This window comes from Mesoplodon mirus, assembly GCF_964341445.2.
Source record: "Mesoplodon mirus genome assembly, chromosome: 19".
Lineage (NCBI taxonomy): Eukaryota > Metazoa > Chordata > Mammalia > Artiodactyla > Ziphiidae > Mesoplodon > Mesoplodon mirus.
In genome coordinates, this window is record NC_138995.1 from 60,009,741 (window position 1) to 60,037,729 (window position 27,989).

General features: G+C 39.5%; 1 protein-coding gene across 5 annotated transcripts; it reads right to left on the reverse strand.

The window, feature by feature from the left end:
- Positions 1 to 61: 61 nt before the first annotated feature.
- On the reverse strand, positions 62 to 27,985 carry ZNF577 (zinc finger protein 577). Of its 5 annotated transcripts, none has more exons than XM_082607818.1 (5): positions 27,783 to 27,899; positions 24,327 to 24,673; positions 21,258 to 21,384; positions 20,423 to 20,518; positions 62 to 4,641 (listed from the first exon to the last, which is right to left on the reverse strand). In XM_082607818.1, the coding sequence occupies exons 2-5, from the start codon at positions 24,339 to 24,341 to the stop codon at positions 3,011 to 3,013; spliced, it is 1,869 nt and encodes a 622-aa protein (XP_082463944.1). In that variant the 5' UTR covers positions 24,342 to 24,673; positions 27,783 to 27,899; the 3' UTR covers positions 62 to 3,010. The 5 variants fall into 5 exon arrangements, with proteins under 5 accessions (XP_082463944.1, XP_082463945.1, XP_082463946.1 ...); XM_082607819.1 differs by lacking the exon at positions 27,783 to 27,899 and adding an exon at positions 26,506 to 26,582; XM_082607820.1 differs by lacking the exon at positions 62 to 4,641 and adding an exon at positions 10,314 to 15,099 and having other exon boundaries at positions 27,783 to 27,978.
- Between the last annotated feature and the right edge of the window lie 4 nt (positions 27,986 to 27,989).

Genomic DNA, 27,989 nt, shown 5'->3' on the forward strand with positions numbered 1-27,989 from the left:
TTTTTTTTCTGTAAGCAACTTGATTTTTATCTGCATTTTGAGTGCCAAGGTTCCTGCAATGTTATTCTTTTGAAATATACTTTTATTGATGTAAAAATTCACAAAATATAAAATTAACCATTTCAAAGTATACAATTCAGTGACCACTTACTCTATCGACAATGTTATGCAACCACCACCTCTATCTAGTTCCAAAACATTTTCATCAGTCTAAAAGAAAACTACATATCCATTAATCATTCAAGTTCCCCTTCCCCCCAGGTCCTTGTAACCACCAATTTGCTTTATGTCTCTATAGATTTACCTATTCTTCACATTTCATATAAATAGAAATACAATATGTGATCTCTTGTGTCTGGCTTCTTTCACTCAGTGTACTGTTTTTGAGGCTTATTCATGTTATAATGTATATCGATGCTTCACTTGTATAGGTGATTAATATTCCATTACACATATATGTGTGTGTATAGGTACATGTATATACACATACCACATTTTGGTTTTCCAGTAACCCACTGCTGGGCATCTGGGTTGTTTCCACCTTCTGGCTATTGTGAATAGTGCTGCTATGAATAACGTTATGCAAGTATTTAAGTACCTGTTTTCAATTTCATTGGGCATATACCCAAAAGTGGAATTCCTGGGTCATATAGTAATTCTATATTTAACTTTTTAGAGGGACCACCAACTTTTTTCTACATAGCAATGGAACCATTTTATATGCCAGCAATGTGCAAGAGTTCCAATTTCTGCAATGTTATTCTTAATATTAGAAAAATACCAGGCATTTTAGGAAATGCTAAGAGGAAAGGAAATGTTTGTAGTGCCCAAGGACATGTTATAATAATGATTCCAAACTTCCTGTTTGACACAGCAGTGGAAATACATGCACTTGAACTCACCACACATAACCCTGTCTTCTTCCCTCCTTCAGTCTTATGTGCTGCTTGTTTTTTAGTATTTTATGTACATCTTTTATCATCTTTGGATATTTCAAAAATAAGGCTCTAGAAAAATGTAGGCTTCAAGAAGTGATGTATCATCACAGTTGGCAGAAATACTACAAAAGACAGTAAAAATAAGGACAACAAACTTTTGTGGTGTAATTCTTTAGACTTATTAATGAGTCAAATTACATATTAAATTTTGATTTATAAGGAAATAGAACACTTCTATTTATATTAGATTATATTACTCAACATTCTATGCCTATGCTGGAAATTTATTAAACCCTAAAAATTACATTCTTCATGTAATTCCAAAAATAAAAATAAAATTAAATACATAAAGTCCATTTTACGTAGTATATAGTCTACAACATAACCCTTACAAACCTTGGTCGAAATCCAACTGATCCTTATGTTCTGATTTTTTTCTATATTCAAACAGCATTGTATTTGCAGTGAAAATACCTAATATTTGTAGTAGAATATTCTCTGGAATCCTTTCTAAAACAATTATATTAAACCCTTAGAAAATTATTTCATTCTATAGTTTCCAGGTTTTACTTAATTACTCAAATCTAGAATGCCACCAAATGTAGAAAAGCCCTAACAATGAAATGATGACATTCCATCAACTGTAACATGCATCACAGTTTAAGATACAGTCAGATGTGAAGAAATAAAACCATGAAATGCAAAAATAAAATATAATTTATCTGGCTTCCCTGGTGGCGCAGTGGTTGAGAGTCCACCTGCCGATGCAGGGGACACGGGTTTGTGCCCCGGTCTGGGAAGATCCCACATGCCGCGGAGCGGCTGGGCCCTTGAGCCATGGCCGCTGGGCCTGCACGTCTGGAGCCTGTGCTCTGCAACGGGAGAGGCCACAACAGTGAGAGGCCCACGTACTACAAAAAAAAAAAAATATATATATATATATATATATGTATATATATATATATATAATTTATCACTGATGCTTTTGCCACATTCATTCATAAAGTCTCTGTGTGGAGCAAATTGTTTCTATTTTCAAGAGCTCATGGTGCTTAATGATAGCCAATCCTCCATAGGAAGCATTTTCAGTGACTATAATCACAGTTTTTCTGTAATGTATGCGTTTACTGGAGTAGAACAGAAATATCATTCCTTAAGGATTTTATAACTTCATTGAATCTAGAAATTATCCCCCTGAGAACGGGGTCTTTCTGCTATATGAGTTAGCGGGCAATTAAGGAGCTCTGAATTGTAAATAAAGCATTTTGACAATCACTGCAATTCGTACCCTTTTGTGGCCAAAGGCAGACTTTAACTATATCTACTGGACTCTCTCCTGAATTAAGTAACTGGTGTTTAATATGTCACTTTCAAAAGCTTTCCACATTTCTTGTTTCAAAAAGATTTATCTATTATATGAATCTGTCGATGATTAGTGAGCTTTGACATCTATATGAAGGATGTACTACATTAACAAGGCTTTCCTCCTATCTGGGTTTGTTGATGTAAGGAAGATATGCATTATCGGAAGATAATGCATGCATTAAGACTACCACATTCACTCCACCTACAGGATCTCTCTCCTGTACAAGATGTTCAAAGAGTTTTGAGTTTCTAGGGAATACTGTCATTATCACAACGTTCCTGAAATTTCTATTTTTATGTACAATGAGATGTAATTTTTCTTAGCTTGGCTGCATTCACTGCAACTGTAGGGTCCCTCTCCTGAATGAATACCATTATGTTTAACAAATATGACTTGAAAAAGAATAATTTCCCACTTTCCCTGCATCCATAGGTTTTTACCTCCTAAATGCATAGGCTGTGACTTTCAAATAAAGTCTTTTGACAATTGCTGCCTTTATAATGTTTCTTTTTTGGTGAGATTCCCTAAGGTTTAATGAGGAGATGTCTTCAGTTGGAAGATGTACAACTTTCATTCCATATATAAGGTTTTCCTACAAGAGTTCCAAAAGGGTCTATATAATCAAAGCCTTCATAGGCATTTCTATTCTGTATGAGTTCTCTGAGTAGATAAGATTAATCAAAAGAGATTTCTCACATTCCTACAGTCATTGCATAGAGGATTTTCCTCTATGCTGAGTTTGCTGATGATTAGCAAGAGCTGATTTCCGAAAGAAGGCTTTCTGACATTCATTGCACCCGTAGGGTCTCTCTCCTGTGTGAGTTCTCCGGTGACCAATGAGAGTTGACAAAGTAGCAAACGCTTTCTTACAATTGCAGCATTCATATGGTCTCTCTCCTGTATGAATTCTCTGATGTACAGTAAGATAGGATTTAGCTGCGAAAGCTTTGTCACATACACTACATTTGAATGGTTTCTCACCTGTATGGGTTCTCTGATGTATAATGAGAGTTGACTTACAGGACAGAACCTTCCCACATTCACTGCATCCATACAATTTTGCCCCAGCATGACAATTTTGTAGATGGTTAGTGAGACCTGACTTCTGGATGAAAGCTTGTTGACATTCATTACATCCATAAGCCCTCTCTCCTGTGTGAATTCGCTGATGAATCATGAGCTGTGCCTTAGTGGAGAAGGCTTTCTCACAATTTAAGCATTCATATGGTCTCTCTCCTGTATGAATTCTCTCATGTACAATGAGATGTGCCTTTGTTGTGAAGGCTTTATCACATGCACTACATTTGAATGGTTTCTCACCTGTATGGGTTCTCCGATGTATAATGAGAGCTGACTTAGAGGACAAAGCCTTCCCACATTCACTGCATTCATGGGATATCCCTACTGTATGATGAGTTTTCTTATGATTACTGAGATCTGACTTCTGGATGAAGGCTTGTGGACATTCACTGCATCCATATGGTCTCTCTCCTGTGTGAATTCGCTGATGAAGCAGGAGCTGAGCCTTTTTTGAAAAGGCTTTCTCACAATCTGAGCATTCGTATGGTTTCTCTCCTGTGTGAGTTCTCTGATGTACAGTGAGATGTGTCTTAACCATGAAGGCTTTATCACATACTGTGCATCTGAAAGGTCTCTCTCCTGAATGAGTCCTCTGATGTAAAATGAGTTTTGACCTCCAAGGAAAAGCTTTCCCACATTTGTTGCATCCATAGGATTTTCCTTCTCTGTGACGGGTTTTCTGATGATAGATTAGTGCTGACTTTGTAATGAAGGATTTCTGACATTGACTACATCCAAATGGTCTCTCTCCTGTGTGAATTCGCTGATGAATCAGGAGCTGAGCCTTTTTTGAGAAGGCTTTCTCACAATCTGAGCATTCATATGGTTTCTCTCCTGTGTGAGTTCTCTGATGTACAGTGAGATGTGTCCTAACCATGAAGGCTTTATCACATACTCTGCATCTGAAAGGTCTCTCTCCCGAATGAGTCCTCTGATGTAAAGTGAGCTGTTTTGACTTCCAAGGGAAAGTTTTCCCACATTTGCTGCATCCATAGGACTTCCCTTCTCTGTGACGGGTCTTCTGATGATAGGTGAGCACTGACTTTGTAATGAAGACTTTCTGATGTTGATTGCATCCATATGGTTTCTCTCCTGTGTGAGTTTCCTGATGAGTGATTAGCTTTAACTTACTGGGAAAGGCTCTCTTACAATCACAGCATTCATGGGGTTTCTTTCCTGCATGAGTTCTCCAAGGCATGGTCATGAGTGGTTTACAAGTATTCACTGCACTTTTGTTGCATCCATATAGTTTCTTGCCTAAAGAAGTTGAGTCATAATTAGCAAGCTCTGACGTCTAGATTAAAGCCAGAGTACCCACGGAAGAATGAGCAAGACAGCAAAAGAAGGGTTTTTTTTTTCATTTACTATAAAAAATATTAGTGAGACAATCAGTAGAATCTGAATAAACTCTGTAGATTGGATAATAGTTCTGTAACAATATTAATGTTCTGATTTTGATAACTGTATTCTGTTTATGTTTTAAAATGACCTTGTTTCTAGGAAATACACACTTAAGTATTTAGGGGTAAAGAGTTCAGGAAAACAATATGTACCTCTGTGTGTGTGTGTGTGTGTGTGTGTGTGTGTGTGTGTGTGTGTAATGACAGATAGATAGACTATGATAAAGCAAATGTGGTAAAATTACCACTTAAGGAAATCTGCAAAAACAATGTGCATAAAATTTGTGTATAATCTTGGGATTTCACATTAAGTCTAAACCATTTAGAAATAAATATTTTCAAAAAAAATAAAATAAAATAAAGGAAGACACTTACATAAAACTATATAGGATGATTACTCATAAAGGCCTGAATGCAGAATGAATAAATTGTTTTATATTCACACAATGGCATCCGGCACAGTACTCTGGTATTCTTGATCTAAATGCTCATTATACAGTGTGCTGATTGTAAAAATTAACTATGTTATACTTCAAACATTTTTATACAAAGTAAACAGAAATGTAGTCAGTAGTCAGGAAATGCTCACGTGTAGGAGGACCCTGGAAGGAATTTTGATATTATACTAATAGTAACAGGATGCCATTCAAGGCAATAGTAGGAGACAGATGTACTAGTTTTCACTTTAAAAATGTCATCCTGGACTTCCTTGGTGGTGCAGTGGTTAAGAATCTACCTGCCAATGCAGGGGACACGGGTTTGATCCCTGCTCCAGGAAGATCCCACATGTGGCGAGCAACTAAGCCCGTGAGCCACAACTACTGAAGCCTGCACGCCTAGAGCCCGTGCTCCACAACAAGAGAAGCCGCCGCAATGAGAAGCCCGTGCACTGCAACAAAGACCCAACACAGCCAAAAATAAATAAATAAAATTAAAATTCACCTTTTAAAAAAAATGTCATCCTTTGCGTATCTGTATCACAAGGTTTTAAATCTTGTGACATAAATACTTTTTTAGGTTTGTGGACTGTGGTTGTGAAAATTGGTAATGATCTGCTATGTCATATAGCATTTTTCTTAGATTTTACTTTAGATCTTTCTCTCTACCCTTCCACTTGAAGACTCTTCTTTCTGTATGATGGTTTATATTCCCATATCCCTTTTTTTCTTTCCAAGTAACTGTCAAAACCTTATGTCTTTAAAAATGCAGATGTTTCTGAAGTTTATGTTCATGACCTTTGGGGGAGAGTAGCTTGAAACACTGACTTTCCTTACTTACTATTTATAAATAAATAACAATAGTAAAATTTTTAAAATCATCTGGTTATTATGTGGAGAATAGAGAGAAATAAGATTAAAGAAGTGAGAGTATCTTCAAGTAAACTAAAAAAATTTTGGCAAAAAATACTGGATATTGAGGCTTGAGTGAAAACAATAGTTACAGAAAAGAGTGGAGGCCCTTGGGATATAATAAGGAGACAGGAAGACCAGACTTGGTAATGGATTAAATTTGTGGTGTGAGTGAAAAGAGGAATGAAAAGTGATGTGAATTTGAGATAGGTATTAGATCTCCAAGTGCAAAAAGGAAGTATCCAGGTGACTATATGAGGATAAGGGAAGGTTTGGCCTGTAGACAGAAATTTGGGGGTCATCAGCATATAAATAGTATTGTTAAGGCCATGAAATTTAATGCATTTACACTGCTAACAAATGATAGAAATAGACAAAGATGAGGCTTTATGCTATCCAACTCTGAAGACTTTAGAAGATGCCCAGAGCATGGAGAAAGTCCATCCATCAGACACAACCAATGATTACAAAGGAAAGATGCCAACTAAAGTCTTGAAAAAATATCTGGGGGAAGCAGGTTAAAATAAAGAACCCTCAGGGCTTCCCTGGTGGTGCAGTGGTTGAGAGTCTGCCTGCCGATGCCGGGGACGCGGGTTGGTGCCCCGGTTTGGGAAGATCCCACATGCCACGGAGCGGCTGGGCCCATGAGCCATGGCCACTGAGCCTGCACGTCCGGAGCCTGTGCTCTGCAACGGGAGAGGCCACAACAGTGAGAGGCCCACGTACCGCAGAAAAATAAATAAATAAATAAATAAATAAATAAATAAATAAATAAATAAAGGACCCTCAGCTTCTCACCTTAAGTGTAGTTATCCTATCCTACTGATTCTTTCTTCTCTAATTAATTCTGAAAGCAATAGCCAATGAACCTTACCAAAGCTTCAATATCATACTTAGAGACCACCACTGTGGTCAACATTCCCACCTTCTAGCTTGCTTTGATACATTCTCACATGGCCCACAGAAAGCCACCTGCACAGTGGACCAAATCTCCTTACCCCAGGACAAAAGGTGCTGCTGTATTAACTGGAAGAATTGTTACATTTGACCAGGTAAAAGAAGTGAAAACAAGAGATGTGGAGAAAACAGGAACTGACATTGCCAAAGAGGAAGCAGAAGAAAAGGAGGAAGTCTGGATGCTGCAAAGAAAATGATGTTCTACTGAACACTGAATCAAACCAAAAGAGAGAAAAAGAGGCACATCTTCCTTGAAACAGCAAGCAAGAGAGCCTTGCCAATGATTTAGGTATTTGTAATGACCTTCAGAGTTTCAGCCTTTTTAAACACATATGGAAGGGTCAACACTTCATGGCTAATTACTTTACTTTCAAGGTCTCCCATCTTGCTGCTTCTCAGTTGTTTACTCACTAGAAAAGTACTGTCACTGCATTTCATCTTCTACTCTCCATGGCTCTTTTCCAGGTTTGAAATTAAGGATTATATCTGCTTTGGTAGCCTGATAGCCTGTTCATGGGCAATGACAAAGACTTGGACACTTACAATTGGACTTGGTGGGGGACGTCTAGGAAGAGTACAGAATGTTTCAGGAATGGACACACTTTCACCTTGGCATATTAAAGATCAAATGAAGGTGAAAGCATGTTAATTTCCACCTGGGAACAGAAGAGGGTCTGAGAATCTATTGTCTATAAACTCAAATTCAGTATCTTGAGGCCCTTTGGAAGCTAGGGCAACTGAAAAAGGAAAGGCTATTATTGGCTGTGTGCTCCAAATGATAGGGCAATCATCTTTAACTAGTGTCACAGGTTACTAGAATTCTCCAACAACATATCCTGGTACAGGTTCTTCTGAGCAGAACCTAGTGGCTATCACTCCTCCCAGGTAAAGTCCACAGAAATATACTCAAATGATACTAATTCCTGTAATTATCACACATTCTTCTTCCAATGTGTGGTGACCATTACTGATGAGAAAAAGACCTACCGGTATATGTTATGGCTGTTTTCACCATAAGTTACAAAGGCTATATCTCTGTGTCATAGTTCTCACTAGTCATTATGGAAAGAAGTAAAATGCCATTTTATCTATCTTGCAACTGAACACTTAAGTATCAACTAATCCAGTAAATCAGAAGTTTTTGAAAGGTATATTCACTATATCCTGCAGGTAAAATATCCCTAAAACAGTAATCTCTGTAAAATATTTTTAACATATATTTAAAAGGTGGAAAAGAACTAAATGCTCATATAACACAGCAAAAATCTGTCCTCAAGGAGCTTTTATCCTGAACACTTTTCAACAGATAGAACAAACAATAGAATCAGATATGAAATGACTACACATGCAGGAATTATCAGCTCAGAATATTATGAATGTTTAATGTAAAGCTTTAATATATTGAGAAATAAGATATCTAAAATATGGGGAAGGAATAAGATATTATTAAAATGACCATTTAGATGTACATAAACCAGCAGAAAAATTTAAAAATAAAGTACAGTCGATCCTCATTATTCGTGGATTTATTGTGAATTCACCTACCTGCTAAAATTTCTTTCTGACTCAAAATCAATAATCACAGCACTTTCATGAACATTTGCTGACATGCATAGAATAGTTTGAGCAATGAATCATTTGAGTTGCCCAATGTGTATGTTCCCAGCTAAGTCTGAGCAAAATGATGTTCTGCCTTATTTCAGCTCTGCTATTGAAAACAAGTGTCCTTTTCGTGGTCTACTTAGTGTCACGTTTTTCACATTTTTAAACTTTTTTTTTGGTAATTTTGTTGTTTAAAATGGCCCCCAAGCACAGTGCTCAAGTACTGTCTAGTGTTTTTAAGTGCAAGAAGGCAGTGATGTACCTTATCGAGCAAATATATGTGTTAGATAAGCTTTGTTCAGGCAAGAGTTATAGTGAGTTTAATGTTAATAAATGAATGATACATATTAAATAAGGTGTCTTTAAGCAGAAACACACATAAAACAAGGTTATCCACTGACTGACTGACAGAAATGTTGTAACCAGCGGCTTGTAGAAACCTAGTCCATAATCCCCCTATGAGCAATGTTCAATATTTGCTAATTCAGTGTTCACAGTGATTTTATAGAAGTACAGTGAATAACAAGAATCAACTGGATACGGTAACTAAAATTAGAGACCAATTGACAAACTAATAGCCATATAGATACGGCTGAAGAATTAGTATACTCGAATAAAGAATGCAAAGAGATAAAGTATATGAAAGAGAGGGTAAGAAATAATGGAGGTGAGTTCTAAAATTTAAATGGATGTACAAAAGACTTGAATAGCCAGGGCAACCTTGAAGAAGAAAAAAACTGGAGGGCATAACCCTACCAGATTTCAGCAAAAACCTACTGTAATTAGACAGTGTAGTATTATTAGTACAAGGATAGTAAATACAACAATGGAACAAAATACAAAGATCCTGGAAAAAGATTCAGTATACACTACCATCCACTTTATGACACAATGCCAACATAATTCAGTGGGGAAAAAGAACAGTCTTTTCAATAAACTGTACTAGTTCAACTGGATAACAATATGGAGAGAAAAAGAAGGAACTTTCATCCCATGCCTCACACACAGGGAAAAATAAATTCAAAATGGATCACAGATCTAAATATAAATAGTAAAATATTTAAATTTCTAGGGGAAAATTCACACGACTATCACGAGATATGCAAAGATTTCATAAACAAGATGCAAAAATCACTAACTAGGAAGGGAAATATTGACAATATTGGGTTATTAGCGGGCAAGACAGATCTTTACCAATTCTCACAACCATGGTCCACTTTAAAAACATCATTCTGTGTGTGCTTGTCAGTTATACTGGTAAGATCTTATGTAACATAAATGTAGCCTACCACTGGCTGTAGGCAAAGTTTATCACTTTAATTGCTCGGATTAGAAAAAAGAGAAAGGTGTAAAATCAAGAATCTAATTCTCACTTTACAAGGCTAGGGGGAAAAAAACAACTTGAACCTTAAGTAGGAAAAAAAACTTAAACTGCTATATAAGGTTACTAAATTTGGTACATCCATAGCAAGACTGATTAAGAAAAAAGAGAGAAGACAAATTAAAACAAAGTGATGAAAAACTAATCAACACTACAATTCCTAAAGGCATTACAAGGACAACTTGGTTTCTATTTTTTAATGACAAAGCATATTTACACACATCATAGTGAAATTGCTGAAAACCAAAGACAAAAAGCAAATCTTGAAAACAGCCAGAGGAAAAAAAAGACACATTAGATACAAGGAAAGAGTAATATGAATGATTGTTGACTTCTAACCAGAAACAATTCTGGGAGGCCAGAAGATACTAGATTCACACTTTTTAAATGATAGAGGAGAAGCATTGTCAATTTAGAATTCTATCTCCAGGGAAAATATTATCTAAAAATGACTGTGAAATAAAGACATTTTAAAATAAACAAAATCTGAGAGAATTCACTACCAAAAGACCTGCAGAATCCCACAGTAAATTATAATTTCTATAATCCACTTGACGCAACCTTGTTGAGCATATGAAGTATTTATAATAGCTGTTTTAACATCATTTCCTGCTAATTCTATCACCCATGTCATTTCTGGGTCTCATTTATTTCTTATTTATACTTTTTTCCTCTTTTTAAATTTTTTATTTTTTCATTTATTATTGGTTTTAAAATTTGGGGGTTTTTTCTTTAAATTTTTTTCCTTTTTTTTTTCTGGGTCTCTTTCTATTGACTTTCCTTCAGGTTTATGGGTGCTATTTCCTGTTTCTTGGCATACTGGGGTAGGCTCTAATCAGACTTCAGACTTTGTGAATTTTACATTACTGATTGATGGACTGCTTCCTATTCCTTTTGAATACTATTGGGCTTTGTCCTGAGAAGCAGTAAATTACTTAGAAACAGTTCATTTTTTTAGTGGTTTGCATTATGCTTTTTTGGTAGGAGAGTTCAGAGAAGCCTTTAGATCCAATTTGAGCCACCCACTGAGACAATGCTCTTCTGAAGTTCCACAGTGAGTCTCCAAATGTTAAGGAGGTGTTTCCATTCCAGTTGGTGGAAACACAAATTATTCCCAACTTTGTGCAAGCTCCAAGGATGGTTCGGCCTGTTCATTTCCAGTGGTTCTTTCTCCAGCCTAGGGAGTTTCCTCACGTATATGTGCTGATTACAACTTAAAAACTTGTGGAGGAACTCTAGAACTCTGACCTAGAAATTGCCCTCCTACTGCCCCTCCCCTGAGCTACTCAAACAAATCATCTAAAAACAATACTCACCACAGCCCGTGCTTCTAATCTCATTATTGGCAATTAGCCTGGCCTATGAATGAGCTCAAAAAGGACTAGAGTGAACTGAATATGGTATTTAGTTTAAAACAAATTATTTCGACTCATTAGATTATGACTAAGTTCATAATTACCAAGTGCCTTTAGTATATATAAATATTATTATAGCTTTCACAGCATCTCTTGTAGGACTGCTAGAACTCTGGAACTCTCCCACTCTCTGGGCACAGCTCTCTCCTCTCCTGTCATCTGCCCCATGGATTGATTTCAGCCACACTGAATTCTACTAACTCTAAACTCTGTCTCAATTCAAGGAGACTGAGATCTTTTGGGGCTCCTCCTCCCTATGCTGCAGAATGGAAACTCTCTCCAGGCAGTAGGCTGGGGGCAATCATAAGGCTTACTTCATTTGTTTTCCTTCTCTCAGAGATAGCTGTTCTGAGCTCCCTATTATCCAACATCTGAAGAAGTCCATTCACGTATTTTGTCTTTTCTTGTTGTTATTTAAGGTGGGACGATATATACATCATACTGTTGAAGAAAAAGGAGTTGTTGGAGTTGGCTGTGAAAAATACTGGTCAGGATTTAGGTTCATTATGATATATGTGGATATATTAATTTGTGCAACTTCAGAAATAGATACAAACGTATGTTTGGTAGTATTTCTAGCAGCATAAATCTCATATTCCTTTAGGACATTTAAGAGTTCTTTTCCAGTGCTGAGAATTTGATTTATACATTTCAAGAGCACTCCACAGTGTTCACATCTAACAATCAGTGTAAGATTCTCTGATTAAAGAAAAAATGTTAATATACTTAGATTATAATTACTTTAGATAATTATTTCTCTGGAAACATGCTTTTCCAAATTTACTTAAGGGCTAGGTAGGAATTTATCAAAGTGTAAATTCTCTGAAATCTAATGTTTTTGTGGTAGGCAAAATAATGGCAAATCCCAAAGGTGTTCATTCCTAGAATCTGTAAATATGTTACTTTGCGTGGTAAAGGGGAATTAAGGTAGAAGATGGAATTAAGTTATTTTAGGACCATATAAATTGTTTCTAGAGTTTTAAAGGTTCACAGAGAGAAACCTCAGAATGGATTGTACCCAGAGCCTATCAACACTAGATTTAGAAGATGAGATTTGGCACTCCTGAGCTGATCAGTTTTAGGTTAGGTTTTGGACTCTGAGTTGGTCCTGTAATGGGCTGAGACATCTGGAGATGCTGGGATAGGATGAATCCATTTGCATGCGGGATAGGCACAAATCACTGGGTGCCAAAGGGTGGCCTCTGGTAGGCAGAATGATGGCCTCCCAAAGATGTCTACATCCTTATGTCTAGGACCTGTGAACATGCTATATTATAAGGCAAAGGGGACACAAGGTAGTAGATGGAGTTAAAGCTGCTAATTAGCTGACTTTAAGATAGGAGATTATCCTGGATTATCTGGGTGGGCCCAATGTAATCACAAGGGTCCTTAAACGTGGAAGGAGGAGACAGAAAAATGAGTGTTGGAGGGATGAAAGAGTTGACCAGCCATTGCTGGCTCTGAGGAAGGAAAGGGGCCACAAGCCATGGAATTTGGGCAGCTTCTAGAAGCTGGAAAAGCAAAGAAACAGATTCTCCTCTAGAGCCTCCAAGAAGAAATGCAACCCTGCAAACAACCTTGCTTTTGGCCCAGAGATGCATTTTGGACTTCAGAGATCCAGGATAATAAATTGTGCTGTTATGAGATGCCGAGTTTGTGATAACCGGTTACAGCAGCCATAAGAAACTAATATAGCTGTCCTTCAACATTCATTATATTCTTAGGTTTTCACTGCACAATGCAATTCCTGGTGTCCAAGAAGATTTCCTTTATTTACAAAAGTCTTTCCCACTTTCCAAGGTAAAACTGTGATGATACATGACTTAGTTTGGTGATAGAATTTCCATTTTTTATTGCCTTTGGGGGATTTTTCTTCTCTATGAGTGCTTCCACATTTTACTAAACATGTCTTCCACCTTCAGTGCCTCTAGAGTTGTCTTTCTATGCTCTTCTGACAAGTGATAAGATACAATTTATCATTAAAACCCATCACACTCTAAGGTTTTGGTCCTGTGGGAATTCTTTGATATCAACTGCAATATCACCTCTAGGAAAAGGCTTCCCCACAAGAGCTGCATTTCTGCCCAATGTGATCTCGCTGATATTTACTAAGCCTAACTTCTCACAGAAGTGTTCTCCACAACCACCCCATCCACAGCATTTCTCTCCTAAGCAAGCTCTGACACATAATGAATGTGGGGAGGATTCTTGCTCAAGGCTTTTTCCCATCTCAGGTATCTGAGGATTTTTTTCCTACACAATATCTGTAACATATAAGACATAATTGATTACTGAAGGGGTTGTCGCATTCACTGCATTTGCAAGGCTTAGTCCCTGTGTAAATTCCCGATTTTCTACTGAGGCTTGACTTCTTGGAAAAGGCTGGTCCACAATCACTACATTTCTGCCCCCTAGGAACTCGCTGATGTTTAATAAGGGCTGGGTTCCCGAAAAAGACATTTCCACAGGCACTGCATTCATAGGGTTTTGTTCCTGTACGAGTTCACTCATGAATAAAGAGCTATGACTCACTGAGGAAGGTTTCTCCAGCTTTGGGGAATCCACAGCTTTCTCTCTTGTATGAGTTTTCTTATGTTTGATGAGGACTGACATGTGGGCAAAGGCTTTGCCACATTCACTGCAAGCATATGGTCTCTCTCCGGTGTGAGTCCGCTGGTGCTGAATGAGCTCTGACTTGCTTCTGAAGGCTTTTCCACAATCACTGCATTCATATGGTTTCTCTCCTGTATGAATTCTCTGATGCTTGGTAAGGTCTGACTTAAAAAAGAACGTTCTTCCACATTCACTGCATTCATAAGGCTTCTCTCCTGTGTGAAGTCTCTGATGTGCAATGACATATGCCTTCTGGGAAAAGGCTTTCCCACACACACTGCAACCATATGATTTCTCTCCAGTATGAGAGCGCTGATGTCTGTTGAGCCGGCACTTCCGGCTGAAGGCTTTTCCACATTCACTGCATCCGTAGGGTTTCTCTCCTGTATGAGTTCGCTGATGGACCATGAGCTGTGACTTCCTGGAAAAGGCTTTCCCACATTCATTACATTCATGGGGTTTCTCTCCTGTATGAGTTCTCTGATGTTCAGTGAGCTGAATCTTCCTCATGAATGTTTTCCCACATTCATTGCATCCATGGGGTTTCTCTCCTCTTTCAGTTCTCTGATGTCCAATGAGCTGTGCCTTCCTGGAGAAGGCTTTCCCGCAGTCACTGCATGTGTATGGTTTCTTTCCTGGATAAATGTTTCGATGGTCATTGAGCTGTGATTTAGTGCTATTGGGTTTCACAGAGCCATGGTATTTAATTCTGGTAAGAGTTCTATTATGCTGGAGGTAGAGAGATGAGTTCCCATATCCACTGAACTCATCAGAATCCTTTCCTGCATATCTTCTATTCCCAATAACAAAACCTAAATGTGATTTCAAACTTTTACAATATGGGCCAAAATTATTGTATCTTTGTGTTAAAGGAACAAGACTTTTGCATAAATCAAAATTATTTCCAAGTGCATAAGTTTGCTGACATCTTTCCAAAGTTTTAATCCCGTTTTGGTTTTCTGGGTGCCATTGCATAGGATCAATCTCCCATATTTCTTCTAGGAAAAAGAAAACATCCATGATAATTTTAGGGGGTAAAAAAGGGTACAAAAATGCCATGGTTTGGGCTAGCTCTTTTAAGATCCCAGTCTAAGAGAAATGTCCACTATGGAAATGTATCCTATGCTCTGTGAAAAATGACAATATTGCATGCTGCAACTAAGGAGCTGGTGAGCTGCAACTAAGGAGCCCGCCTGTTGCATCTAAGACCTGGCGCAACCAAATAAATACATAAATAAATATTTTTTAAAAAGAGACAATATTATAAAACAGTAAAAGGAAAAATAGCTATTTTAGAAACAATGATGGGCAGTCTACAATGAATAAATATAATGTGGGCTGCTTTCCAAATAGAGCCTCGCAAAATGGGGACAGAAGGAGAAACAGAACCACACTGATTGGAATACAAAAAAAGAAGATGGAGGGGATGGATCTATCCATCCAACAAACACTGAATGGGTCGGTGTTTGGGAATATACTAGAATATTAGAATAATATATTAGAATATTAGAATTAGTATGTTACTACACTTTGACTAATATTTTCTGTCTCCATGGAGCTGTCATTCTAATAAGAAGAGAGAAAGAGAGCAAGAATCAAGAGGTAATCAAAGTAGTAAGAAAATTACAGAACATGAAAAATGGTATGAAGGAGGTGACAGAGTAGTGGAAGGTCAATCTTAGACAAAGTAGTCATCTTCGAGAGAAAAAAAAGTTAAGCTGACATCACAGGACTAGAATGAGCAATGTTATGCAAATAACTACATGAAGACTATTCCAAGAGGAAAACAGGCAATGCAAAAATCCAAAGGCAAAAAAAACTTAGGCATGATAGAGAAACATAAGGGAGGCTGACATACTTGGACTATCCTGAGCTTGAGGGAAGTAGAAATAGATAAGTTTGGAAAGGTCTGTAGAATTGAGGGTGTATAGATCTTGTAAACTGTTAAAAATTGGATTTTATGCTAAGAACAACAGCAGGAAGCAACCAAAAAATTTCTGACAGAAGTACAACAGGTTTTGAATTGATATTTCCAAAAGGTCACATGACTCATAGGAAGAATGAATTGGAGAAATAAAATTGTTGAGAAAACACACAGGAGGCTACAGTAGAGTTCCAGCAAGAGATAATGGTAGCCTCAGCATGGATGACTACCAAGGAGATGAAAAAATGTACAAAAACAAAGTATGCATGATGGAAGAGGAAAAGATAAGTATAGAGGAAGGAAAGCTAAGACTCACCATCACAATGAACTCTGGAGGTAGAAAAGGGAAGATTCAAGGACAGGGCCTCAAGATGCGGCTGAAGCATCTGTTTAGGAGCTGGTGCCATTTAATAAGACGAGGAAGAATAAAGACATAGGTTTGGCATCTGTGGGATATCAAGTGCTCCATTTTGAGGTACACATCAGGTTTGAGATGACTAATACACACTCAAGAGAAAATATGATGTACCTGGCTGGATATATGAGTGTGGAGAAAGTTTTAGACTTAAGATAATAATTTTAAGTCATGAGTATACAAATATTATTTAAATATCTGGACTGCATGAAACTAGGTGAGATAATTTAAGAAGAATGAGTAGAGAAAGGGGAGGGCCCAGGACAAGGGCATTCCAAGTTTTAGAGTTTGGGGAGAGGAATACGCAGAGGACATGAAAAGTCCATCCAGAGACATCAAACGATATCTATGCTGATCAAACAAATAAGCAACATGGGTTTTAGTAACAAAGGGTTACAACCGGAAAATCAGAATGTAGGATCTACAGAGTGTGATTTCAAGAGTATTGAGGTAAAATTTTCAATAATCGCCTTGTTACTAAGTCGTTCCCCTCTCATTCTGACTACACACCAAAATGAAACTTTTCTAAGACACCAATCACTTATTTAATAGTAATATTGTAGTTAATACTCCAACTTTCTATTAGGTATGATACAACCTCACATGATCTAATATATCCAGACACACATATAACCATCTGAAATTTAAAACTAAGTCCTTGGGCCGTCTACCCACATCCCATGTACTGACTGGTGGAAATACCACCTTCTTCGATCATATTGTAACTGTATACAGAGCTGCCCCATAAAAATTTCTGCAGTGATGGAAATATTCTATATCTGTGTTTTCCAATATGGTAGCCACTAGCCACGTATGGCTGTTGAGCACTTGAATGTGGCTAGAGTTGACTGCAGAAATAAATTTGTAATTTTACTGAATGTTAATTAAATTTAAATTTAATTAAATGTTAAATTTAAATTTAAGTAGCCCACATGTGGCCAGTGCCCAACACACTGGACAGCACAGGTATAGACCATCATATCCTGTATTTCCCATTATAATATATTTAATATACTCATCTCCAAATTTTCTACTTTCCACTAATGCCAGATTCTTCCTTGATCTCTGTTCCTAAATCATCTCTGTCACCCACCAATGAAGAGATTCTGAAGAATCATTCCCATCCAGGACGAAGAAAACATTCATCGTCCTTACCTTCCATTCATCCTAGAACTCCAAGCTATATTTTCCCATTGTTACAATGTTACCACCCAGCTATCAAGAAAGACTCTCTAGAACTAGCCAAAAAAGACAAGACAAAACCAAAATCACACTTTCTAAGCCAATTATTAACATAAAACCCAGAGTAATCAGCCATTTCCTTGCAGTCTCCTATAGGCCAATCTATTAAGAATCTCCCACACTGTTTTCCTCATTTCCATCTCCAAAGTCTTCTTTTTACATTATTACTGACCCACAAGGCCTTCTGTCAACACTTTTACTTAAAACCCAGCTCTCTTTCCTGCAGAAATTATTTTATTATGCTTTCAAAAAGAAGCACACTTTATCCTCTCAGTAACACTTTATCAAAGCTCGGTTTTCTCTGATTTTGTAAATCAATCCTTGTCTATATCTCATAATCAAATGCTAAAAATTTTAAAATTTTATGCTCCTACGTCAACCCTTTCCAACAGAGATTGTTACACTTGTCTTTTATTTCATCTGCATCTCCCTCAGAGCACATTAGAGTGGTGGTTCTTCAATGACAGGGCTCAAAGCACAACTGCCTGGCAAGCCTTTCAAATACCTCATAGGCTCCGGTCACCCCCTACACCTAGCAAACCAGAAGCCCAATCTCAAGAGACAGAGCCTATAGTTGGAAAAGGCTCCCACGTAGTTCACACACATCCCTGATGAAAAACAAAATTAAAACCAAAATGCAACCAAACCAAACCAGTTTTGGGGATTCCCTGGTGGTCCAGTGGTTAGGACTCCACGCTTTCACTGCCCAGGGGGCAGGTTCAATCCTTGGTTGGGGACCTAAGATCGGCAAGCCATGCACCCAGGGGTGGGGTGGGGGACCACCAAACCTGCTTTCATGAAAGATGTGATAAATGGATGCAAGTGATACTGTCAGTGAATTATTCTGTGGTTACGCTAAGTAAGGAAGAATAAGGTACAGACCCTTTCCTCTATATGGAAAAAGCCTCATACCAACCAGTAAAACAATACAATAAAATATATGATCAGGACTGAGTTAGTGCGGTGTAGATACGAAAACAGATAGGAAGTCAGGAAAGAGGGCGTTTCGAGTGTGCACTTGAACTTCATGGACAGAAAAAGAGAACTCAGAGTGAAAGAAGGCGGCATCTGGATGTAAAAATGCAATATGATCAAAGGCATAGATGCCAGTCTTTGGGTTTTTTGACATAATCTGTGGCATTCAGTAAAATAGATCACTTCCTCCTCTTTGGAGTAATTTTGTCACTTGTTTCCAGGACATCTTCTGACCCTGTTTCTACCACAGCCCAATGCTTTTCTTTTTATTTGGCTGGGTTCTTCTCAACTTCAAAAAATAAATGTGGACCTCTTGTTTTCTCAACCAGCTCTCACTCTTCATGTTTTCTCATCAAGTCCCACTGCTTTCATGCCCCCTATCCACAGAGGAATACAACCAGAACCTCAAAAGGAGCTAAAAGAAAAACTGAAATCAACCTATATATGTAGGAATTGGAACAAAGCAAGTCCATATCATCATGGCCATCAGGGGACCTGAGAGGGTGGAATTTCCAAAAGGCCTTTTGAAAACAAAATTCAATAGGAACAGCAGAGACCTTCAGAAATATAGAACAGAGTAAATAGGAAAGACTCAAGGCAACTCAAAGGTGACCGGGCACCAGGGTGTAGAGCAGTACAGGAGAACCTAAATAAAATGCACATGGAGGAAAAGGATTCACCAGGAGGAAAAATGATCTCATTCCTGAAGGTGAAGGAAAAAGGATTTCACAGGACGGATATCTTGGGTGCAGGCAAAATACAGAATGAGGGCAGATCAGACTATAGAAAGAGAGGTGGGAATACCTGTTAGAGTGCAGAGAGGTTAAATCTTCCGTATATACGAATACACATTCTGATGGTGAAGACATTATCTGGGAGAAAGGAGGGTTCTGGTTTCACATACAGGAAGTAGAACATCATAGGGCAGAGGCCCTGGTGCCTGGCAACACACAGATGATTAGAGTGCAGGTCATACATTAGCAGGAGTCAATGTGGGACTCTCCAGCAGAGAACAGAAAGCTTAGGCCTTAAGAATGAATTAAACTTTTAACAGAAGATTAAAAAAAACAAAAAAACAACAGAATCTGAAAGCTGGGGAAGCAGAGGTGAATTAGTAGACAGAGGTGCCCTGGGAGACGAGGGGTGTGTGGTTTTCAGATGAATGAAGCTGAGGTGGATTGTCATGGAAGGATATTAATCAGCCCTTTCAAAAGGGATGGGGATATTGCAGAGGTAGGGAGCAGCGCTAAGTGCAAAGCAATGTGAACAGGTAGTGAGATGTATCTCATAGCAGGTAAGGTGAAGAACAGGAAGTAAGGCCCCTGCAGACAAAGAAAAGGAGAAGGCATGAGGGAGCATGCTGGGAGGAATGGAACCAGGTTAAGACCTCAAGGTCCTGGATGAGACAAACTGCAGTCAGATCCAGAAAACTGAAAAAAAAGGAAGACATCATCCTTTAGTGGCAGGCAAAGAAGAACAGCCCTAATACAGAACATGCAGGACTTCCCTGGCGGTCCAGTGGTTGGGACTCTGCACTTCCACTGCAGGGGGCACGGGTTCGAACCCTGGGAGGGGAACTAAGATCCCACATGCTGCGCAGCATGGCCAAATAAAAAAAGAACATGCAGAAAGGTGTTAGGCTTACGGGCCACCAACTGGTGTAAGGAAAGTTCTCTAGACAGCATTTCAGAAGCATCAACCCTTCACTGACCAACTGGAATTTCCATGTCTTTTCTCCCCATCTTCTTGGTTGTCACTCACTCACCTGGACGGGTTTGACTCTGGCCTGCTCCCTCTACCGTCCATGGGGGTTCTCCTTGTTCCAACTGGAAGAGTGAATCTGGTTTGGGAGTCTGATATCCTGTAAATGGGAAATCACGGAACGCTTGGCACCGAGGATTTGAGCCTGGGGAAACTACAAAAACTGGAGAAAGTTCTATTTCAAGGACCACACCCTTCATACTTTGGTAAAGTAAAAACCTTTAACTCGGAAAGGGACAGAATATACTCTAGAACCTATGATGCTTTAGTCCAAACCATGAAATATTCCAGGAACCCTACAGATTTCACTAAATGAGAAAGAAAAGGCAACTGACTGTGAGGCTGCCTGTTGGGCTGCACCCTGCAGGCCTACAAGGCCGTACTTGCCCAGCTTCAAAACTGAAGAAGGAGCCTGGAGTCAGCGACAGAGACATCAATGGTTTCATGGATGGGGGAGCTTAAGTGTCTGAAGAAAGGTCCTGGAGTGACACCCCCCCATGTGTGGTAGATGGCGGGCAAGACATGGCAGCAGACTTCGCTGGGGGTGGGAGGTGGGGGGGGTGTTACCAGTTATAGGGGAAATTGATGTCAGGTTGGCTCATTGGTTACCAGGGAAACCAGCAGAAGGGCAGGTTCCTCACCACCCCTATGATAGCCTATCAGAGTAGAGATGTTCTGATCTAAAGCTAGAGCGATCAGTAGCTGGGGCCTGGAGCAAGGATGCATGAAGGTCAGTCACGTGAGTAGGGTTCAGGCGAAGCAGGCACTGGTAAAGCAGGGGATGGACAGACAGTAAGAGAACAGCCATCCTGGGCGGCCTGACCATACACTGCCCTTACCTACTGACACTAGGTTGTAGTAGTTTTCCAACATGACATTCCTGTACAGGTCCTTCTGAGATGGGTCCAGTAACTGCCACTCCTCCCAGGTGAAACCCACAGCCACGTCCTCAAATGACAAAGATGCCTGTAATAACAAATTCCAGTGCAATCCTAGGTGGAATAATACGATGTGGAAAATAGGGACAGGAGCACGTTCTGCTCATCTTCCCCATGATAAATTATGTGCACTGTGACTATTTCACATACCATAGACCATGTGCCTTAGCCCACCTGGGTTGCTATAACAAAATACCACAGACTGGGTAGCTTATAAAAACAAATTTATTGGGACTTCCCTGGTAGTCCAGCGGTTAAGACTCCACGCTCCCAATGCAGGGGGCCTGGGTTTGAACCCTGGTCAGGGAACTAGATCCTGCATGCCTCAACTAAGAGCCTGCATGCTGCACCTAAAGATCCCGCATGCTGCAACTACAGCTCCTGCACGCCGCACTGAAGATCCTGCACATGGCAACTAGGATCCCACATGCCGCAACTAAAACCCAGCTCAGCCAAATAAATAATAAATAAATATTTTAAAAAATTATTTCTCACAGTTATGGAGGCTGGGAAGTTCTAGATCAAGGTGAGTGCATGGCTGCATTCTGGTGAGGGCCTGCTTCCTGGTTTGTAGTGGGCACCTTCTCACTGTGTTCTCACATGGAAGGGTGAGGGATCTCTGTGCATTCTCTCTTATAAGGACACTAATCCCATTCGTGAAGGCCTCACCCTCATAACCTACACACCTCCCAAAGGTGCCACCTCCTAATACCATCATCTTTGGGGGTTTAAGATTTCAACATACGATTTTGGGGGGAACACAAACATTCAAACCACTGCCCCATGGAATTCTACAAATTAGTCCTTCCCAGCATAAAAAAGTACTAAAATAATATTTGCATAGAAATAAAAAACACTGTGCAGTAAGAATGTCTTTGTTTATAAGTATGAAAAATCTATCAATAATTTAGATATCCATTAGAGGCAGACAGGGTATGCTATACCTCCATGCTATGAAATACTATGCAAACATTAAAATCAATGAGGTAGACTTATTTTTCATTTTTATTTTTTAATTTATTTATTCAATTTATTCATTTTTGGCTGTTTGCGCCTTCGTTACTGCACGTGGGCTTTCTCTAGTTGTGGCGAGTGGGGGCTACTCTTCGTTGTGGTGCACGTGCTTCACATTGCAGTTGCTTCTCTTGTTGTGGAGCACGAGCTCTAGGCATGCAGGCTTCAGTAGTTGTGGCACGTGGGCTCAGTAGTTGTGGCACATGGGCTTAGCTGCTCTGCAGCATGTGGGATCTTCCCGGACCAGGGATCGAACCTGTCTCCCCTGCACTGGCGGGTGGAGTCTTAACCACTGTGCCACCAGATAAGTCCTCAATGAGGTAGTTTTAAATATACTGGTATCAATGACCTTCAATGAAAAAAATCAAGCCCCCAAATAGTATATACAGAATGATCCCAGACATGTGAAAAATCTTAATAATATACTCAGCTATATATGTATAAGGACACATTTCAGGGTGCTGCCAGAAATGATGATCTCCCAAGCCTGGAACCTTCTTCTTCTTCTATTACTGAAATGTTCCTTCTTCTTCTTCTATTGATGTAAATGTAAATATAGATATATTTTACCACACATCAATTATAGAAAGACACTGGTGGGAGACCCGAACTATTAACATTTGTTAACCTTTGGGTTGGGAGTTTGGCAAAAAAAGGTAAAACGGGATATTCTCTTTTGGTGCAGATACCTCTGTGTGCTTGAATCTCTTGCATGCAGATGTAGCCATGTATCATTTGAATAATTAAAATACAAAGACCAAACCAAGAATAATTGACTCTGACTTCATTTTTTGAACCTAGGATTAAGAAGATATAAAGGGAGAATTTTCGTCAATATCTGTTACACCAAGCTGCTCGCGAAGAATGGGACTGTCAGCTGTCTCCTGCCAAATCAATAACAAAAATCTGGTTGAGAGAATTCTTCTTCATGGAGGACAACTCAAAGGTCAAGCAGCCCATTCATTCTATTGGATAATTCAGGCCTTTATTCCTGGGTAAAGTCAGACTATTGTCAAGGCACATTGCTTTAGAAGAATTTTGTCCAGTTCAGTTCTGCTCTGGCATGCCTAGTCCAAGGAACACGATAAGAAAAAGCCAGAGGAAACATCTTAGGCCTGTGTTACAAAACTGATCATGAGAATTCTGTCTATTACAAAACGTCTCTGAAGAGCTAGCAAAAGAAATTTTTTAAGATTGAAGAGCGGACTTCTCTGGTGGTGCAGTGGTTAAGAATCCGTCTGCCAATGCAGGGGACACGGGTTTGATCTTTGATCCCTGGTCCGGGAAGATCCCGCATGCCATGGAGCAACTAAGCCCGTGCACCACAACTACTGAGCCTGCGCTCTATAGCCCGTGAGTCCCAACTACTGAGCCCGCATGCCACAACTACTGAAACCCACGCACCTAGAGCCCGTGCTCTGCAACAAGAGAAGCCACCACAATGTGAAGCCCGCGCACCACAATGAAGAGTAGACCTCACTCGCTGCAACTAGAGAAACCCCGTGCGTAGCAACGAAGACCCAATGCAGCCAAAAATAAATAAATGACTTTATTTATTTATTAAAAAAAAAAAAGCTTGAAGAGCGGTGAAATGTGTACTTCCCCTGAAGAACTGGTGTGCCTTCTCCTCACAGACAATGCAAATCATGTAACGTTTCACATTTTTCCTATTATAATGGCTGCCAAGAAAAGTAGACTCAAGTTCGAAACTAAGGCAACCCGAGGGTCTTACACAGTCACCTACTTACGCTCCAACATTAAGAACTTTGTATGAACCCTAGGGCCCTCATATCTTGCTTCTGAACTTGCCTTGATTTTAAGATTACAGGCTCAATTTATTTTCCAACAGATCCTGATTTTTATCAACATATACTGTTCTCATTTCACCAGACTTTTTTAGAAGCATCCACAAGTCTGCCGGGAAACAAAGGATAAAATCGATAAAACAAACCTCACCTGGACCTTGATCATCTTCTCCAGTTCTTAAGAAAGGGTGTGTCGGGAATTCCCTGGCAGTCCAGTGGTTAGTACTCTCGCGCTTTCACTGCCGAGGGTGTGGCTTCAATCCCTGGTCGGGGAACTAAGATCCCACAAGCCGAGTGGCTCGGCCAAAAAAAAAAAAAAGGGCATGTAACTCTAGGGTGTGTTCTGGTGTTCTGTCTTCTGTCTCTGTGGGCCTGCCTGGAAGTTGTGGTCAGAGATCTCAGGTCAGGCTGCTGCCAGAAATGATGATCTCCCAAGCCTGGAACCTTCTTCTTCTTCTATTACTGAAATGTTCCTTCTTCTTCTTCTATTACTAGAACCTGTGAATTCAAGAGCAAATTCAATGATTGAGCCTGGGACCACAGCTCTCTCTCCCTTGCCATGTGGACTCACACTATGAGAAGGCCCCAATATTTCATGTCTCTTTAACCCTCTGAAAGCTTTTACATCATGGGGCTGTGCCTCACAGGAAGATATGGAATGGGCAAGAGGAATGCCTTTTATTTTGGTAAAGTTGGAAGAGAGTGAATGTGGAAGAGGAGATGGGAAACAAAAACCAGCTCATGGTCTTGTCACATAGATCCATTTCAGAAAAGATAAAGTACAAAAATGGTGGCTCTATAAACAACAAGGTCCTACTGTATAGCACAGGGAACTATATTCAATATCCTACGATAAACCATACTGGAAAAGAATACAAAAAAGCTGGAATGTATATATATATGTATGGCTGGATCACTTTGCTGTACAGCCGAAATTAACACAATATTGTAAAACAACTGTACTTCAAAAAAAAAATTAAAAAAACAAAAGGTGGCTCTGGAAACTGACTTAAAACCACCTGAGCCCACATACATCTAAATTTTCTGTTTACTATACTGAGGCAATTATCCCAGTTTAAAGATCAAGGTACTTAACAGATCACAAGGGAGGAGATTAGGATGAGGTGGGGGCTTCTAGGGTGCTGCAATATTCTATTCTTTAATTTTTAGTATTATACTTGAAAAAAACTTTTAAAGAAAAGTACAGATCAGTTTCACCTATAAATTTTCTTTTTTTTTTTTTTTTTTGTGGTATGCAGGCCTCTCACTGTTGTGGCCTCTCCTGCTGCGGAGCACGGGCTGCGGACGCGCAGGCTCAGCGGCCATGGCTCACGGGCCCAGCCGCTCTGCGGCATGTGGGGTCTTCCCGGACCAGGGCACGAACCGGTATCCCCTGCATCGGCAGGCGGACTCTCAACCACTGCGCCACCAGGGAAGCCCTCACCTATAAATTTTCACAAAAATTTTTTAAAATTTCAAGCAAAAGATGCAACAGTATAATTAAATGTCTTGTACAAAAAAAACCCCAACAAAGAACAGTATAATCAAACTCCATGCATCCATCATATGACTTCAATAATTATCAACTCAAATCTAATTTTATTTTATCTACACCACCACTCACTTCCCCACCACCACTGGATTATTATTTCCCCCCCCGCAGATTATTTTTGAAGCAAATCCAAAACATCTTTTTACTTCGAGATGCAAAAATATTAAATAAAATATTAACAAATAGAATCCAGCCCCATGTTAAAAGAACAAATCATTATGAACAAGTATGGTTTCTTCTAGGAATGTAAGATATTGGGAAACCTAGCAACATAAATCAAAGGAAATTTTAAAGAGAAAGAAATTATGAATGAAAATAAAATTAAAAAGCCTTTGAGGGGAATCTAATATACAGCATAGTGATTACAGTTAATAATACTGTATTATATACTTGAAAGTTGTTAAAAAAAAGTAGATCTTCAATGTTCTCACCACAAAAAAGAAACGCTAATTATGTGACATGATACAGATGTTAGCTAACTTATGGTGGTTTGTTTTGCAATATATAAGTGTATCAAATCAACATGTTGTACACCTTTAAACTTACAGAATGTTTTATGTCAATTACATCTCAATAAAGCTGGGGGTGGGGAAGCCCTGGAGAAAGAATAATAACTTGATAAAGTGCAGGTACCATTTATCCAGACTATACAATGTGCCAGGCACTACACTTTGTACTTAAAGAACTTTTGCTCATTTAATCTTTCTAACAGCTACGAAGTGGGAATCATGACAGCTTTCTTCACAACTGATGAAGCTTAACTCAGTGATTAACCCACCCAGGTCAGAGGCAGAAGCAGGTTCTTCTTACTCCAGTCCCATCACTTGCTACCTGGCCAACATTATTTGCAGATGACAAAAATGCTCAGCTAGAAAAGATGAAGTAATCAATTTGAAGCTATCAGTAATAACATGAGTGGAATGAGGTGACAAAATCAGCATATCTTTTTAATTTTTGCACTTGTGCATTACATAAAAGAAACAAAAAAGAGGGAGCGGGGTCATATGGGGAAAAAATGACATCATTTACAGTTACAACAAAAGGGTAACTATTTACAAATAAACATAATAAAACAAGTCCAAGACACATACAAAAAAAATCACAGCTGGTCAAAGAAACAAAAAAAAACTTGAGTTAGAGGAAATCCATCACGTGTTCCTGAAAGTGTAGTACCTAGATCTACATCAGTTCTACCTCAATCAAAACACCCACTTGATGGAACATAACTGGAACAGTTTTTTTTAAAAGAAAAGAAAGAAGAAAACTTCCAAAGAGTTTGTAATATGGAAACGGTTATGACAGGAAGTTAGATAAATATATATAAAATCATACCAATACCTACACACTTGATCCCAACGCTAAAAATGAGATATACTAAATTTAAACAAGAGTTGTTTTCTGGAGGCGTATTTAGGAGGATGAGAATGTCATTACTTAGGTCGGGATGAACCTGAAAACCTATTCTCAATAGAATACACAGTAAACATGGACGCAAGAGGACCAGAAACACCATTTCTAAATTAAATATGCGACATGGGCTTCCCTGGTGGCGCAGTGATTGAGAGTCCGCCTGCCGATGCAGGGGTCGCGGGTTCGTGCCCCGGTCCGGGAGGATCCCACATGCCGCGGAGCGGCTGGGCCCGTGAGCCATGGCCGCTGGGCCTGCGCGTCCGGAGCCTGTGCTCCGCAACGGGAGAGGTCGCGGCAGTGAGAGACCCGCGTACCGCAAAAAAAAAAAAAAAAAATGCGATAAGCTCCCCAAACGCTGTCCCCAACGAGGATATGATTCCCAATTCCCCCAACCTCAGCCACCCAAACGCTACTCTCCAAAAAACCTCCTAAGTTCTCGTCCCAACACGGAACCCCGTGACCTCCCTTTCCATGGGGAACTCTCAACACGGATTCCCCGACTGATCCGCTAACACACAACACCCCAGCGAGGATCACCACTCGCCTCCCCCCAAAATCGACCTCTACGTCGTTTGGAACAAAAACAGCAAAACACCCCAACGCGCCCTCCCAGGCCCCGAGACACGCCCAGAACCGGACACTGACCTGATGGATGAACTCCGTCTTCACCGTTGGAGGCAAATCACGATACCGCTGTTCTAAACACTTTACCTCAATGTCTGTAAACCGGCAACCAACTCCCGCGGCGGACACGAGGCGTAGAAGCTGAAAGGATGGTGGCCGACGAGGTCCACAAACCGCGGTTCCAGAGACCCGGAATCCGGCTCCTCGCGGTCCTTCTATGACGCAATA

What these genes read in the sequence shown, in the direction of transcription:
- ZNF577 (XM_082607818.1), bottom strand. An exon ending in CTACAACCTAGTGTCAGTAG is followed by an intron (nt 20,519 to 21,257) that starts GTAAGGGCAGTG and finishes TCCCATTTACAG; the next exon opens with GATATCAGACTCCCAAACCA. An exon ending in CCAGAGTCAAACCCGTCCAG is followed by an intron (nt 4,642 to 20,422) that starts GTGAGTGAGTGA and finishes CAACTTCTTTAG; the next exon opens with GCAAGAAACTATATGGATGC.